Genomic DNA, 17535 nt, shown 5'->3' on the forward strand with positions numbered 1-17535 from the left:
GGCTCAGCTGGGGGAAAATGCCTGCGGTGGCCTCGGAAGGACCCTTCCGAAGGGTCCTTCCGAGGCCACAGCTGGGATTCCCCTTCCCCGCGGCCGGCTTCCTCGGCCATGGTCGGACTCTCAGGAGTCCGACCATGCATGGGGTAGCCTGCCGCGGGTCGGATCCAAGCTGCGGGGAGAGGGTGGGGGGATCCGGATGGATCCCACCACCCTCCCCCCGCGGCCTGAGGAGGGTGGGAGGCATGGCCGGACTCCTCGCCAGGCACCGCGGCTCCGATCCGATCTGAGCCGCGGTGCCTGCCAAGGAGTCCGGCTATGCCTCCCACCCCCACCCCCACCTCCTGCAGCTTGAGAAGGGTGGGAGGCATGGCCGGACTCCTCGCCAGGCACCACGGCTCCGATCCGATCTGAGCCGCGGTGCCTGCCAAGGAGTCCGGCCATGCCTCCCACCCCCCCACCTCCTTCGGCTTGAGAAGGGTGGGAGGCATGGCCGGACTCCTCGCCAGGCACCGTGGCTCCGATCCGATCTGAGCCGCGGTGCCTGCCAAGGAGTCCGGCTATGCCTCCCACCCCCACCCCCACCTCCTTCGGCTTGAGAAGGGTGGGAGGCATGGCCGGACTCCTCGCCAGGCACCGCGGCTCCGATCCGATCTGAGCCGCGGTGCCTGCCAAGGAGTCCGGCTATGCCTCCCACCCCCACCCCCACCTCCTTCGGCTTGAGAAGGGTGGGAAGCATGGCCGGACTCCTCGCCAGGCACCGCGACTCCGATCCGATCTGAGCCGCGGTGCCTGCCAAGGAGTCCGGCCATGCCTCCCACCCCCCCACCTCCTGCGGCTTGAGAAGGGTGGGAGGCATGGCCGGACTCCTCGCCAGGCACCGTGGCTCCGATCCGATCTGAGCCGCGGTGCCTGCCAAGGAGTCCGGCTATGCCTCCCACCCCCACCCCCACCTCCTTCGGCTTGAGAAGGGTGGGAGGCATGGCCGGACTCCTCGCCAGGCACCGCGGCTCCGATCCGATCTGAGCCGCGGTGCCTGCCAAGGAGTCCGGCTATGCCTCCCACCCCCACCCCCACCTCCTTCGGCTTGAGAAGGGTGGGAAGCATGGCCGGACTCCTCGCCAGGCACCGCGACTCCGATCCGATCTGAGCCGCGGTGCCTGCCAAGGAGTCCGGCCATGCCTCCCACCCCCCCACCTCCTGCGGCTTGAGAAGGGTGGGAGGCATGGCCGGACTCCTCGCCAGGCACCGTGGCTCCGATCCGATCTGAGCCGCGGTGCCTGCCAAGGAGTCCGGCTATGCCTCCCACCCCCACCCCCACCTCCTTCGGCTTGAGAAGGGTGGGAGGCATGGCCGGACTCCTCTTCTGCTGCTGCAAGCACAGTCGGGGCAGTCGTTTGGGAGAAGCCGGGCTGTGGAGAAGAAAGGCAGAAGCCCATCCGATCTCCCCCCCTCCACACCGGGCAGCTTCTCCCGCTGCTCCCGATGGTTGGGAGGGGAGATCGGATGGGCTTCTCCCTTTCTTCTCCACAGCCCAGCTCCTCCCAAAGGGCTGCCCCGAAGCTGCTTGCAGCAGCGGAGGAGGTGCCCGGTGGAGGAGAAATGACAGATCGGCTCCTGCCTTCTCCTCCACCGGGCACCTCTTCCGCTGCTGCAAGCACAGTCGGGGCAGCCCTTTGGGAGAAGCCAGGTGGTGGGGGAGAAGGCAGGAGCCGATGCCGTCTTCCCCCCCTCCCCTGAGGCTTCTCCCAAAGGGCTGCGCCCGATAGTGGGGGAGAAAACCGGATAATCCGTTCCTATTGGAATGGATTATCCGGTTTTCAATGCATCTCTATGGGAAAACACGTTTCACTTAACGATGTTTTCCCATAGCGATGTTTTTTTTGGAACCAATTAACCTCGCTATGCGAGGCACCACTGTAGCTTTATTTCTGTAAACACCTTGTGTTTTTCCATGTACTCCATTTTCTCATCCAAGGCACCTAGCCATTTTTCTCTTTTCAAAAACAGGAAGTTTCAAAACCTCTTTGTTATTTCTGGGTTCTACATAAACATGACAGACTCTCACACCACCCACTCCAAATCTCTTGGGTGACACACCCTTGTTTGTCCTTTCAGACCTTCTAGGACCTTGTGTTTCTGTCTCTATCTCTGGCTCACTAATCTCACTAATGTGTTTTTCTTCGTGTTCTTCGTGGTCCTTCATCATCTTCATCTTCACCAGCAGAGGACTTCGTATCTTGCTCATGTGTTTCTGTCTGTCTAAACTGACTTCTTCTGTCATTCAATGGGATATATATTTGTGAATTTGCATGTACCCTGTCCCAGTTCTCTCCCTCATTGAAACTGGCAGACCTGGAAATTACAATGTTTCTGTCACCATCCACAAATCTATACGCTTTTCAGCCAGGCTTATAACCCAGGAACCTCATTTTCTTTGTTTTCGCTTTACCTTTTCTCCTTAGCTGCTTTGGCACATGTACCCAAGCGGTACATCCAAACACTCTTAAGTGCTTTAAAGAAGGTTCCTTCCCAAATAACATGAAATATGGGGTCTGATCTATGGCAGATGACCAAATTCTGTTCACTAAAAAATTTGATGTCTTCAACGCCTCCGCCCAGAAGCCATGATGCATCCCTGCGTCCGCTAGCAGTGCATCCTTCATTTCCTGGAGCACCCCATTTCTCCTTTCGGCCAAACCATTCTGAAATGGACTATATGGGCTTGTTTTTCTGTGTCTGATTCCTGTGCATTCTAGCCACCTTTGAAACTGTGTATTCATGAACTCTGAACCTCTGACAGACTGCAATTGCGCCACCTGGTGGCCAAAGCGCCTTTCAACTGATTTCAGCCAATTCCTAAATGTCTGGAAGACCTCTGTTTTTGATTTCAGTGTGAAACAATATGAAAAACGTGTATAATCATCCACTATCACCAGTGCAAATTTTGCCCCTCCTAATGAGGGTGGAAATGGCCCTATCAGATCAGCATGTACCAACTCAAATGGCCTGCTTGTCTCTCTGACACTCTGTCTCCCTTTTGGAGCCACATGCGTTTTGCTCTGTTTACAAACATGGCAATCCAAGTAATTTTTACAAACCTTTATGTTCACACCTCTAGCCATGTTCTCCATTCTCTGCACAGTTTTAAAGTTTACATGACCCAGTCTCCTGTGTAGTAAGTGGATGCAACTGTCATGTTGGGGCTTGTTCTTATGTACCATGTGTGTGTCTCTACGTGCTCTGCCTTTTAACACATATAAATTGTCCTCTTGCTTTGCTCTTGCAACTACTCTGTTATTTTTCTTAATTATGCATTCCCCTTTTTCAAATATCACACAAAACCCCTGTCTGTCGAGGGCTGAGATGCTTAAAATATGATAGTCAATTGTGGGTGTCAGTAAAACATTACTTATCTCTTCCTTCAGACTGGGAACATACACTTTCCCTTCTGCTTCAACGTCTGCTTTCTGTCCATTTGCCAGCATCACGCTCCTCAGCTCCGTCTTTCCTAGAAAAGAAAACATCTCTACATCATTAGTGAGGTGATTTACGGCTCCCGAGTCTGTCAGCCATACAGCTGTGCTTGCGACCTTGGACGCCTTATCTCTTGTTTTGCTAACAAGAGAAATGTCTTGTCTGCTGCCCGAAGACGTCTCTCCTTTCAAACAGCCTTGTTTCTCTTCACAGTTTTTCAAAAGATGACTCCTGGATCCACATCGAAAACAGGCTTTGATCATCATGGCACGCCCACGCTGCTCTCTGTCTGTAGCCGGCGTCCTTTTTTTCATGCTGCCTTCTGGAATCTGTCTCCGTCTCTCCTGGTCAGCTCCCATGTGGCTTCCTTCAGCAGTTTGGAATCTTTCCTTCCAATGTTCCTCCTGCTGCAAAATTCTGCTTGTAACATACTCAAGAATTAGTTGTGTATCAGGCAGACTTTCCAAACTTGTAATAAGCATACTAAATTCAGGAGACAAACTGCTCAAAATCAAATAGACCTTCTGCTCTTCTGGGAAAATAACATTCATTAACTGCAATTCATTGAACAGTCCCTTCATGGTTTGTAGATGTTTTGAGGCACTCTCCCCAGACTTCATCTGACACTTATACAGCCTTCTGGTTAGGGAAATCTTGGTGCCTGCTGTTTCTCTCAAGTAAATGCCTCTCAATCTGTCCCAGACTGCCTTGGCTGTGGTCAGTCCTTGTATATGCACTAACTGTTCATCTTCAAGGGACAAAATAAGGGTACTCAGAGCCCTCTCATGCTCTTCCTCTTGCTCCTCTGTTAATTGAGCAGGAGGATGACTCACATATGACCACAGAGATTCTCTTCGTAATAGCATTTCTGCTTTCACTGCCCATGTTCTATAGTTTTTGTCAATCAGCCTGTTTATTGCTAATCCTCCAATGCTTCCTGTGCTGTACGCCATCCTGCCTTCTCTAGCAGTTCTCTGTTTCCTTTCCCCTCCTGGGCTAACAGACGAACTGTCTTCTCCCAAATCTTCTATATCACTGCCACTTTCTCTCTCTTCTTTCATTTATATACTTCACCCATGTTACTCACGTGACTTTATCTGGCTTGCGCAGCACACGTTGCTGGGCACATGACTTCTGTTAGGGTTTTGGCAACAGTAAAATACGCAGAGTTATTGAAGACACTTTACCAGTTCTTCTTGTGTTGCAAGACGGTTGTATTTACACGTATTTACAGTTATATACAGGCAGGTATCTTAACAGCACAACAGGAACTCTTTATACAATCTGGCAGCATGCGTGGCAGCAAGTGATAGTGGAGGAAGAGAAAGAAACAAACACACAGTCCACTTATATACATATACATCGTATATTTTATCCAATCAGAAAACAGATGACTTCATGCTTTGCACCTGGTCTTCTCCTGTTTCAAGTCATTACATCATGTCCAGAGTGATTCAGCACTCTCACATCTGTGCACAATGGCAGCTCGTTAATGAAACACATATACAGGTTCAGGCTTATAAAATTTCTATACTCTGACAAGAATCTCTATCCAGTTCACTCTGTAAGGAACCCTAAGTTGGAGAATCTCAGCTGGGACAAACAGCGGCTTTCGAGGTTTCCTGGAGGCCGATCAAGGTCCTCGGGGCTTTCCACAAGAGACAGGATGGTCTGTGGTGGCCAAGGAGTGGAAGATCCATTTGCATGAAGGGGCCATATTCCAATTCTGTGTATTTTTAATAAAGGAGCAGGAAAGGTGACAGGCAGCGTTTTCGGCTTCAGACATTGAGACGTTCTTTCAACTATTCAGTATGTCCTGGCTTCTGTTTTTCTTTGCACTCAGTTCCTTGGCAGGTAAACAAGAGAAGACATAAATTTATGTCATTTTAAAGGTCAAGATAAAAAATAACTCTTTTTTTTGTCAAGGTGTTGATTCACAGCCAACACTGATTCAACCTGCCTCCTAATCGGTGCCTCTGAGACAAACAGCTACCCATAACTGCTTGAAAGGCAGTGGCAGCTGGAACAGCGATCTTCACTGGCTTCAACAGAAACCTGGGCAGGCCCCTCGCTTTGTGCACTGCAATGGCTGCAGCAGAGGAGCAGGGATCCCCGACCGCTTCATTGCCTCTGCTTCAGGGAACTCGGGATCTCTCACCATCACCAATGTTGAGGCTGGAGACGAGGCCGTTTATTGCTGCCATGTTTGGACTAGCACTGATCGCATGTTCCACGGTGGTGCAGCCTGATGGGGATGTGAGACAAAAACCTTCAGTCCTCCTCTTGAGAGACAGGAAAGCTCTTTGCGTCTTCAAGTGGTGTTTTAATTTTTGTCAAGAAGGCAAAGTTCTCAGATTTTTTAGATTTGGTGTTTGCTCACTCTCCTGGGTCCATTTCTCCTTGGCAAAAATGGCAATTTCCAGTCGTGTTAGGGATGTTTGTCCTCTCCCATCAGCCATCATTTTTAATATGCGTAGATCGGCTCTACGTCGATGCTCTGGAAAAACCCTCCAGATCCTGAATGCTGTTATAACAGACCATTAAACACAAAAAATCAGGAACCCCTGCATAGGTGGGAGAGATTTGTCTGCAATGTTTTTGAGTGGAAAATGCCAGAAAGATATTGAAAGTCCAAGCCTTGAGGCTTAAGCTTGGTTATGACTTTTAATTTAAAAAGGAGAATTGAAAAAGTGGAAGATCAAGGACTGGATTTTCTAAACATCAAGTCTGAACTTCTCTCATGCTTTCACTTTGGCCACTTTTCCTGGGCTGGATTTCTTTCTGTGGTGCTTAGTTCTCTCACCAGGTTGATTTTCATGCTGAACAAATGTCTTGTATCCCACGGATGGTTGGTTGGTTGGTTGGTTGGTAGGTAGGTAGGTAGGTAGGTAGGTAGGCAGGTAGCTAGGTAGCTAGGTAGCTAGGTAGGTAGGTAAACTGCCTTTATAGGTGATGACACCCCCCCCCCAGTTCCCCTGTTTGTTTTCCCTAACAGACAGATTTGCCTTTGGGCATGACTGTTCCTTTTCTCCCTAATGATGCTGCCACCAGAGTTTTACTTCCTCAATTACCAATTATAAACACAGAATCACTCATGTCAAATATAACAATGTTTATTTAAAGATTAACCGGTAAAACACACAGAAGCAAAACCAACTGAAAGGTTATTAAAACATATAGAGATCTTAATGTAGGTTGAGTGCCCCCATATAATATCCACATTAAAATGCCAAAAGCCGGCAGAAAAAAAGAATATTTGTGCATGCAGATGGAAGGATAGCTGCCTAACTGTTCACTTCCTTGCTAGTTTGTTAGACTGCCTTTTACCTACTGAGATTTATCAGTCAGTCCGTTGAAATGGCACAAGCCTGCAGAAAAGGGAATATCTTTGTCTGGTAGTGGAAGGATAACAAGAAGAGGGGCAACCTCACCCCACAAGGAAGGACCCTCCATGGTCTGGAAAGAGCCACAGAAGAAACCCTCACTTTTTTCCCACGCCAGATGAACTTGTGAAGATGGTGGGACAGAGAGATTGACCCAAATTGTAGAAGACTCCAACAGTCAAAACTAGCACAATGGATTGTGCCTCGACATGAGCAGGACGATGGTGTCGTATGTTGCCCAGGGTCCCGGGATGCCTCTCCACTGAGGAGCCTGGCTGTGGCATTTTTCACTAACTGAACTTTCCAACTGATCCTCAACGACAGCCCCACATAAAGTGTGTTGTTGTTGTTGTTGTTTAGTTGTTTAGTCGTGTCCGAATTTGCATCCCCTTATAACGCGCAGATACAGTAGGTTAGTTGTCATAAGACTGTCCCTTACATTATGGAAAGTTTAGCCTACAATCTTCACATAAGTAATGCAACACCTGATTTGTCATTTATTCACCAGTATTTCTTTTCATTTCCAGAAAGGTTAAAAAGCGTTCAATAGGCTGTTCATCTTTTAAATACCAAAATACAGCACTTAACTGATCGATATATGACAGATCTGGTGTTGAATCAACTGACAAACTAAAATAACAAGAAGATTTATCTTAATCAACAATGAGCGCATGGACGGTTTGTGCCATTAGTTGAATGAATTCCTCAAAGGTGCTTTTGGACAGGTAAGAAGGATTTCCTTTGCCTGCATTTCCATATTTCAAAATGTGGCCTGCTAAAAATGGATCAGACTGGCTTATGAGTTCAAGCAGCCCTAAATAATTCCCATTTTGCAATGATCCAAACCTTTTTTTCTCTTCCTCGAAAAGCCAAGCCACGTTTAGCTAATGTACGAATATTGTTCCCAGTAATCACACTCTTACTGAATTTGTTTCCCCAACTGTTGCCCCAACCTTGTCTGCGAGTTAAGTATGTTAGCATAGAGTTTCGGTGAGTAGTGCCTTTTTTCATGATTATCAATTACAATAGTATTTCGCCAGTCACTGAACTCTTCTCTTATAAGAAAATGCAAGAGATTTTTAGGAGGAAACAGTTTGCAAACGAAACAATAAACCAGTCCTGTTGATGGTGAATACAGTAACCACGTTCTTTTGTATTTCTCAACATTGCCTTTTGTCCCAACAAAACATTTCTGTGAAGAATAGCTTAAATGTATGCGTAGTCAAAAGCAACACCATTTGGTCATTTTCATGAGTTTCCCAACATTTCATAAGCACTTCCACAAAATTATGAAACAGTAATTACATTATTTCTTTTTAAGTGTTATATATAAAAAAGCAATCACCTGACTTAAGAAGTGTCAGAGTCTGGAAGCTACGACGTAGCCTTTTGCCACCTGGCAAGGGCATCAGGGCCCAATCCACCACTCAAGGTTACAGAGCTGGAACAGTAAGGCAAGGATGGAGCAAGGCTGCACACGCAGGCAAAGCACAAGAGCAGAAGACACTTGCGTGGCTGAGGCAAAGTCTGGGAGGGAGAACCACCCCTTCGATAGGCCTTCCTTCCAGGCTTCCAGGTGGGCCCCTCATGGGTGTCCGAGTAGCTGCTGCTCAGGCCAGGGCCTCAGCCTCCAAACACCTGGCAATTCATGGGTCAGGCTGGCCCTGATCCTGCACTGACCTTACCAGGGCCATGTAGGCCAGATCCTGACACAAAGTTACAATGTTAGCACATGTGTTGTTGCCTGTTGGCATGCTGGATACTGAGTGACCCTTGCACAGTCTCAGGGGACAACTGAACGGGACGGCCGGCATGAACAAGACTTAGAAGTTAGGCAAGGATGATCACATGAGCCTCCATGGACCCTGGGGCAGTTAAACTTACCAGATTCTAATTTTGTTGTATTTCCAAAATTAATATATATCATTAACCTCTATCATTGCTATCAATATTATTTTTACTTCCACCGAGGAGGTTATGTTTTTGTCGGAGTCTGTGTGTCTTTGTTTCTTTTCTACTGAAGTTGTACAGACTGTATACAAATTCCACAGACTGCATACAAATTTTCCCCTGCTTTCATTTATGGGGTGAGGGGATTTTCCCCCTTTGATTTCATGACCCTTGGTGGAGGTCTACGCTCTCTGAGTGCTCTTGCTATTATGGTATATATCTGTATGTAATTTTTTTCATGGCTGCTCTGTTTGCAGTATTGCAGCATGTGGCCCATGGTAAATTCAGCTGTGGAAAATTTCTGTGGTGCCCCCTCTTCCCTTGATGCCCCCTTAAGCATGTGCATATTGTGCTTAATGGTTAGTCCACCCCTGCCTGTTTGGTATTCAGTTCTTCTGAAACCTGGTTCTGCAAGTGTTCCAGCAAGAGACCAACAATAAAAAATAAAATTAAAGTTCTTGTGTTGTTTTAAAAACCAAAAATAAGCATCCACATGATTAAGGGAGATAAATCTTTTAAATTTCCAAGCCCTTCTCCTATGTTCGTTGGCACAGTGCTAAGAAAGACAGCTACGAATCTTTGCCAGGCCAGTGAGGAGAGGCCACATTTGCATGAAGGGGCTGTTCTCTGGTCCTGCAGCCTTTAAAAGGAGGAGGTGGAGATTCCATCCAGGTATCTTCCTGAAGCAAAGTCAGACACCTCCGGAGAGCTCACCATGGCCTGGGCTGTGCTTTTTCTCGCCCTCCTCAGCTTCTTCTCAGGTAAGTCTCTAGAGAAGGAACATCCCACCTCACAGCTACACACTGGCTTTCATCACACATTAGCCACAGATACTCAGCACATATACTTAACACTTTTGTGCTGTTTCAGAGAACAGAAAATGTGTCAGGCTCATGGTTTTTGCTTCTTCGCCTTCCCAAGGTATCCGTTCACAGCTGAGAGTTACTCCGCCTGCCTCGGCCTCTGTGTCTCGGGGAGAAACTGTGACGATTTCCTGCAAGAGGAGCAGTGATGGGAGCTGGGATTCCGTCTCCTGGATTCAGCAGAGACCCAAGCAGCACCCTCGCTTTCTGCTCTACGGTTCCAGCACCCGAGGAGAAGGGATCCCGGATCGATTCAGTGGCTCAGCCTCTGGGAACACTGGCCATTTAACAATCACTGGCATTCAGGCTGATGATGCGGCAGATTATTACTGTGCTGAATGGCATAATACTGGTCGAAAGCACATCTATGGAGAAGGAACCCATCTCACCGTCACTGGTAAGTCATGTATTTGTCACATTCTTCCCTTCCTTGTTGAAATATTTTACTTTTTTCACCCTTTCCCCCCTCTTTATTCTCTCATGACTTCATATTGCTCTTGACTTTTGAATTACAGCAGTGCCTCGCATTACGACATTAATTCATTCCAGTGAAATCGCTGTAGAACGAAAACGTCGTAAAGCGATGTTAAAAAGCCCATAGAAACGCATTAAAACCCAGTTAATGCATTCCGGTGGGCTGGAAACTCAGCGTCCAGCAAAGATCCTCTATAGGGGCGGCCATTTTCGGTGGCTGTCTTGCGAGGAATCTGTCTGAAAACACAGCGGGGAGCCATTTTATTTACCCGGCAGCCATTTTGAAACTGCCGATCAGCTGTTTTAAAATAATTGCTTAGCGATGCAGGGAACCGATCATCGCAAAGCGAAATTCCCCCATAGGAAACATTGTTTTGCGATCGCTTTTGCGATCGGAAAAACATTGATGTCCAGCGGTTTCCTCGTTAAACGGAGCACTCGTCTTGCGAGGCACCACTGTATTCCATTTAGGAACAGCCATTAATAAGTAGTAAGCTTTTCATCATCCCTGGAGCAAAGGATTTCAGGTCCCTTTTGACTTGCCTCTTCTTTCCTCTCTGAGGATGTGGGGCCATGCAAGAGACCTTTGCTCCGTCTTTCTGCAATGAGCTGTGCAACTAGTAGACATGTTAATGTGTTGCAAAGCATCCAAGAGTGTGGAGGCACCTTAAAGGCTAGCAGACTTCCTTTGGCATCATCTTCTCTGGATGTCAGACACTCAAAGGCGTCTGAGAAAGGGGGTCACTGTCCACAATCCTGATGCCAAGCACTGCAAACAGAGAAGGGGAACGTGAGCTTTGCCCCCAGGGTAACGGAATCTGAGAGCAGCAAACTCTTGAACCAAATCTACTGCTGTTAAGGATATATGTAGCAACACCTCCAGAACAGATCCAGTTTCCCTTTCTTTTTTAAAGTGTCCCCTTTCTTTTTGGAGAAGGGCAACCTTTCTCCTCCTCCTCGTTCTTGAGGGGGGCCAACACTCACACCCCAGGGTGGAATGAAGGGAACATGGATCTTCTTGCCTCACGTTCCCAAATGGTTAGATACGCCTTTCCTCATGGCAAGGTGGACCCATATCCCCTTGCTCCTTTTGTTACACTGGGGAAATGGGACAAGGTTTTTGGAAGTGTCTTTTTGTGGCTAAGCCCAGATTCCAAAACAACTTTATCAGTCAATGCAAAATAGAGCAAGAAAATGGAATTTCAGCTGAAGTAGCTTTACCTCCCGAGAGGTCCAGCTGACCTACTTATCCTGCAAATTGTTAAGAATTTCCAGATAGAAGTGTACTGCATTTTGTCTCTTCTGGTCAATCTTACGAGAGTCTCTTGCACAGGGTCGCAGCCATACATGCTCATTAACAACACAGTGCAAAAGGAAGCTCTTCTCTTAGGAGGGGTTGCTTCCAAGTAAAGGCAAAGCGTAGACATTTTACTTCTTTGGAATGGAGCTCCAGAGACGTTTACCAGCCTTGCCACTGGGCACCCGTCTTCCCCCAGATTCCCCTGACATGTAATCTAAAAAAGGAATTTTTCCACACTGTCGTATCTTCAGCTAAAGGGTTACAAATGTGGCTCCGGGAGACTGCACAACGTTTATTTAAGATTTATGCCTATTCGTATCTCACATCTTGGTGCCTTTCTCCAGTAACACAAGGAGAAAATCGAATCCCAAGGACAATGCTCAGGACACGTGGGTGAACACAACCGTCTTCATCTGCTAGTGTACTACTTTTTTCCCATTGAAAATCCTCAACTACTTTTAGAAAACATGGAATAATTCCAGTTGGGAAGGGCTGGTGTTGTATATGTGTCAGGTGGAGTTCCAAACTACGTCAAAGCCAAAACTCTAACTTAAAGGAGCATATTTTTCTCCACTCTAGAATCTTAGAAGCTCCTTGATCTCCTGAAGGACAGTTTTTCCACTACGGGATTCAAACTGCCTACATATTGTGCTGCTTTAGACTACATAATGGAAGTCACATGACCAGTTGCTCCATCAGTATGTCTATTGAATTTATCATGCTGGCTGGGGGATTCTGCGATTTGTAATTCAAATGGATTTTTTTTTTGCCAAACTCCAGACATGTACTTCCTCCATGAAGAGCGTGGGAATTCTTGCATATGTACGCAAGTGATCTGAAAAGACACAAAGAAATCTCTGGTCCCAAATTCATTATATGGTCATGTGCTGGTGAGAATCCCATTGTTCCCCTAAAAGCTAATGTTCTTGGCATTTGGGTCTAAAGAAGGTTGCTTAACCTTCCTTAGACAGCTAAACAAAAGCCCTGCTCTAGTCAAGTATGAATGCATGAATCTCTTGTCCAGGAGATGTAGAATTTGTTTCTTGTAAGAAATTTAGAATTCAGTGTTTATGTGATAGCTAAAATTCTGTTCCTCAGCAGAGGAATGGCCCTAGAGTAGGCCCATTGAATCAATAAGGGACCGTTGAAGATCTTCCTCCATACGGTCTGTTGATTCTATTCGTAGTTGTGACTGACTTTAGCCTCAAATGTCACAGAAGAGGGGGTCCACTTAAATCAATAGAACGTACAGAGGATTACTTTTTAAGGTTTAATTAATTATGCCATTAGAATTTCTAAGGATCAGTAAGTGAATTCTGAACATTCCCTTGTGACAAAAAGACCTGCAATGGAAAGATATTATTTGTGACATCCTGAGATGGGTCAACAGCAAAACTGGTTTTCATGTAGACTGACTCATTTGTAAAGTCCTTGTAAAAGGGTGGAACTACTTGAGTAGCAAAGCCGAAGTTCTAGTTCTTCTCATAGGTTATGTTCTAGCAGGAATCCGGCACAGAACTCTGTATTTAGGATGATGAATCATACAAATCTGGCTTCAATGTACAGAGGCACCTCCAGAGGAATTTTTATTGGTCAAAAACAAGTCAACTGTAGGTCTATTGCCTTTCAATAGTTCTAGAGGTTGTTCCTGAGATGTCATTTGATTACTACCCATCTCTTTCTTCTTGATTTCATTTCTGTTTTGCTTTAATACGAGCAGTGACATGATCTAGGGACTCAGATGCGCAGAACTCAATCCCATACCAGAAGTTCTGCTGCTCAATTACTGCTCAACTTTCTTAATGCTATTTAAAGAAGACTGGTTGCCTTCCCAGAGCCAAGGATGTTTGAAGTGACCCCAAAGCCTGCACGTACACTTCTACAGAGACGAGGAATGCCCTTCTTCTTTTTCAGAGTAGAGCCATCTGCTTTAGAGATCATTACTCCATGTTTCTGACCATTCCTCTTAATAATGAGAAGATGGATTTGAAATCAGGATGCACGCAGGATTCCTTTCAATAGGTCCTTGAAATATTTCCCAGAAGTTGGGGGGGTGTCAGATCCTTTATGTTACTGGCCATAGCAAAGCATTCGGGTTGTGAATTATTTGTGAAGCTTCTCTGGGCTCCAAAATGTTAAATTAGAGCATTTCCTAAAAAGGAATGAGCAATGGGGGAGGCAGGATTGTTCATTGCTAAGGCTTCAGGTTACTTGAGTTCAATACTCAACTCAGCCTCAGAAGCATCCTAGGTATCACCAATGGTAAACCACTGCTTGAACATCTCATGAACATGGAAAACCATGTTAGAGTCAACATTAATCAAAAGCGACTTGGCACCCATAACGTAACAAAGCAGCACAAGAGATGGGTTAGAGAGTAAGTTGTTCATTGACTGGGAAACTGTTGTAAAAATGCCTTTTTCACATGCACATATAGAGTTTCCTTGTTCTTTAAACAATATTTCTGAAACAGCAACAGCTACTGCAATGTAAGTTTTGATATTGGGATCTCTGACACTGAGCAACAGGATTATGGTATATGTCTTTCTTGAAGCTCAGCACTTTTCATGAGTGACTCACATAATGCCCTGGTGTGCCCCCCAACTGCCCCAAGTCTTCGGCTTCTGTCTCTCCCCAAATATAAGAGGCTTCTTAGATCAGAACAAATGCCCCTCTCCTCTCGCTTCCTTTTCCCCACCATACATACTTCCAAGACCAATACACATCCAAGAGGTTTACAAGCAGAACATGAAGAGTAAGATCTTGGAATTCTACCTTGCTGGTTGACAACAAGCAGCCCTACACCTTCATCCTACTTATGGAGTGGACTCTACAATTACTCTGCATAACTCTACAATTATGGCCATGCATTTTACCTGTGTGACAAGGATAAATACTTCCTGCTTGTTATATTTGGAGAAATGCTAATGGTAGCCATCAATTAATAGGACCCCCTTCTTAAATACAGGATGGGGATCTGATAAGGACTTCCCAATAAGGTTCCCTCTAAGCTACGTGCACGAACATGCACACAGTTGTCTTTCCCCTGCATGCAACAACAGAATCCTGCACATGGGACACGGGGGGGGGGGGTAGAGTCACACAAACATGCAGGGGCAAACTGGCCCTAGAGGGAGGCAGAACCTCGAGATGCAGTCCAGGCCATCGCACCATTTAGGAATCTAACAAGAGATAATTTCCATGACAGATTTACTAACTCATGCGAGTGGCCATCCCGGCTAGTATATTGTTGATATTGTAATATAAATAACTCTTCCAATTTTTGTAATTCTGGGAGACTTACTCTGTTATATAGAAATTCTTTGTAGGAAGATGAAGAATAACATGATGGCCATCTTACAACCATACCGTGAAGAGCCATTGCCCATAGATCACTTGCAGACAGAGATCGGTTCCGAATATCTCCAACCTGCAATGTATTTTCATCTCTTTGGTCTGAATCCAAAGGGAAAACAAAACCGGTCCTAATCCAATGGCATTCTTATGAGCAACCTAAATCCACCTGTCTTGAGAGACATCACCCTCTTTGTCCACTGGATGAATTAAAATAAAAGAGGAACCTGAACTCTCATCACAACTTGGTTGTCTACATGTATCCACAGGGAATACAAAATCCAAGGTGTAGTGTGATTGTGATCCAGGTCTTCCCGTCGTGTTGGTCCATCCATGTGGCGTCCAGGTTAAGGGCAGGACATGGTGAATGCTAGCAAGAAAAAGAGAGAAGCTAGATCCACATGAACAAAGCCCATCTTTCTTCTGCCCTTTAGCCTCCATACATAACTGACAGGTTTGAGCTAAACCTGGTGGAATTGTTAAATACAGTTTTGTACATAGAAGTAAGTATTTGTAAGAATCACTGCTGTAGAAAGAAGCAAGGCTAGAATTTATACAGCTGAGTTAATTGTAACAGCCTAGGAAGAAATCTCATGATTGGATAACCCTGGGATAAAGCTAGCAGACCTAGCACACACACACTGTGTGGTGGTGTGTGGTTGGTGTGGTTGTGGAGTGCTGTCGTGGTGGTGCTGTGCTGGAATAATTCTGGGAGAAGCCGTGTCTTGGTGCTAATATTGGAAGAAGAACTCTGGCTACTGGACTGAACATATGGTATGTGACTGCTGAACTAATTTACAAGGACTTTGACTCTGATTTATGCATTGAACTCTGTGGAAACTGATGTGTATGACTTTGGGACTGGAAACAAGGACTAAGCTGTACATGTATGTATATATTCTGTAAATAATACAACAATTCTGCTATCAACACTGCTTTATTGCTTGGCGTCTTCATCTCTCAAGGACGTTTCTACTAGTTATCGCCACCTTGTGCATCCTGGTAATACCGCAACTCTGTCAATAACTCGAAATATACTTCACTCTGAATTCCAGGTTAATTAAAATATACTGATAACTCCTCAAAAGCTCTCCACATAGTCACTGTTAAACAACTGACTTCTCAAAGAGTTAGAAAAAAACAGGTAACACTTCAAATGAATGGTCCAGTACATTGGGCTCACATTTGTAACACATACAAAGCTGCACTTCTTATGTGACTTCTAAGAAATCTAAGTCCCCTGGATGAGTCACGAGCAGACATTTATGGCTGTTCCAGATCTGCCACACAGTAAAGGATAATGGACCTGGACTCTTCAGTCATATCATCTCCATATATAAATGGACTCCATAGACATGGAAGAACCTCATAAACCTGCAAGAAGTAACCTTCAGTTTTTTCAAAATGGACCTTGCCATTGTTGTGAGTTCCTGTCAAGAGCCACAACACGTGTCAATCAAGGCAAAGAAGGTAAATGATGCTGTTTTCTGTTTAGTCTATGTGTTGCATTCCAACCTTTTTTGCTACAATACACTGTTTATTGAAGGAATTGTCATTTTTGTCCATATGCACACTCTGTTTTTTTTTTTTCAGGATTGGTGTGGACCAGTTTTCTCTGCCATCAAAGGTAAGCATGCATGCACAGTTTATCCTCTTCAGCATTCATGTTTCTATCCTCTGAATGAGCTGATATCTTTTTCAGTAAAGAATGAATTGCTACTTTGGCTTTAGTGGACCCTTGTGGTGTGATCTGGCAGGATTCTATCTATAATCTTAAGGTATTTTTATCCCTTAATAAAGAAGTCACACCAATGTCCCAAAAAAGTAATTACTAGATCTTTTGTATCCTAAGAAGAACAATACCATATACATATGGGTGGGCATTCCCACAGCCCTCTGGAAATACATTCCATCATACAAAATCATTCATACATAGAACCAATATGGAATCCATTTTACATTGTTCACAACTACATATCCCATCTTCAGTACCTGATTTAATCCACATATTCTGATCCATGACATATCCCTTTTTGTGAAACCCATGGAAGTTCTTCACCAAGAAAGAGTTTGTGAATGTTGGAAATGATGAACTAACCACATATCCAGCCCCAGGGGGGAGCTCTTGGTCTACAGTTTGGGTGCAGGAACCATATAGCAAACACAGAGGAAGCCAAATGCTCTTTGCACTGAGCAAGATGGAGTTCTGCAAAGCTAAGGGGTCAGAAGAAGTGTTTCTTGGGTAGGAAAGGGCCATTTGTACTCCCATCAGTCATGCTCAGTCCTTACTCTTCTGACGCTCGTCACCTGTCCTTTATTTCTGCTCCGCCCTCCTCTTCACCATTGTGGCTTCTCTTGTCTGAAAAGTGGAATGGAATCCTTAGGGTTGGGATCATTCTAACCTTGTTCCACTCTGGACCAAGAGGGACAATAACTGGAATTATAAAATGGTGGTTCCTCTTTCTCCATGGCTGGTGTCAGATAATCCCACATGCAGAGACTAGGCCAGTCTATAGGAAGGAACTCAGAGACGTTTACTGAAGGCCTCCTCAGAACTGGGATGGCCCTGACTGTCCACAGGAGCTATATTAGCACTCCATCAATCTTTTGAAATAATCCTTCTGTATCCCTTCTGTGAAGCCCCTGATAGTAGAAGGAGGATGTCAATGGTAGAGATGATGGATTAACAACATATCCAGCCTTTAGGGGGAAGCTCTTGGTCGACAGCTTGGATGCT

The 17535-nt window shown here is 45.6% G+C and overlaps 1 protein-coding gene and 1 gene segment (V, D, J or C); both read left to right on the forward strand.

The window, feature by feature from the left end:
• The window catches only part of LOC140702678 (Ig lambda-1 chain V regions MOPC 104E/RPC20/J558/S104), a 255235-nt gene that overhangs the window by 183216 nt on the left and 54484 nt on the right, over positions 1–17535 (forward strand). The gene's annotated exons all lie outside the window — the stretch shown is intronic.
• LOC140702671 (immunoglobulin lambda variable 2-23-like) overlaps positions 1–17535 on the forward strand; it is a 276893-nt gene that overhangs the window by 9168 nt on the left and 250190 nt on the right. The window contains 1 exon segment of the V gene segment in view: positions 9729–10067. Within this exon segment, the coding sequence occupies positions 9729–10067 (339 nt within the window).

Source organism: Pogona vitticeps, chromosome 14, assembly GCF_051106095.1.
Source record: "Pogona vitticeps strain Pit_001003342236 chromosome 14, PviZW2.1, whole genome shotgun sequence".
In the NCBI taxonomy this organism is placed as follows: domain Eukaryota; kingdom Metazoa; phylum Chordata; class Lepidosauria; order Squamata; family Agamidae; genus Pogona; species Pogona vitticeps.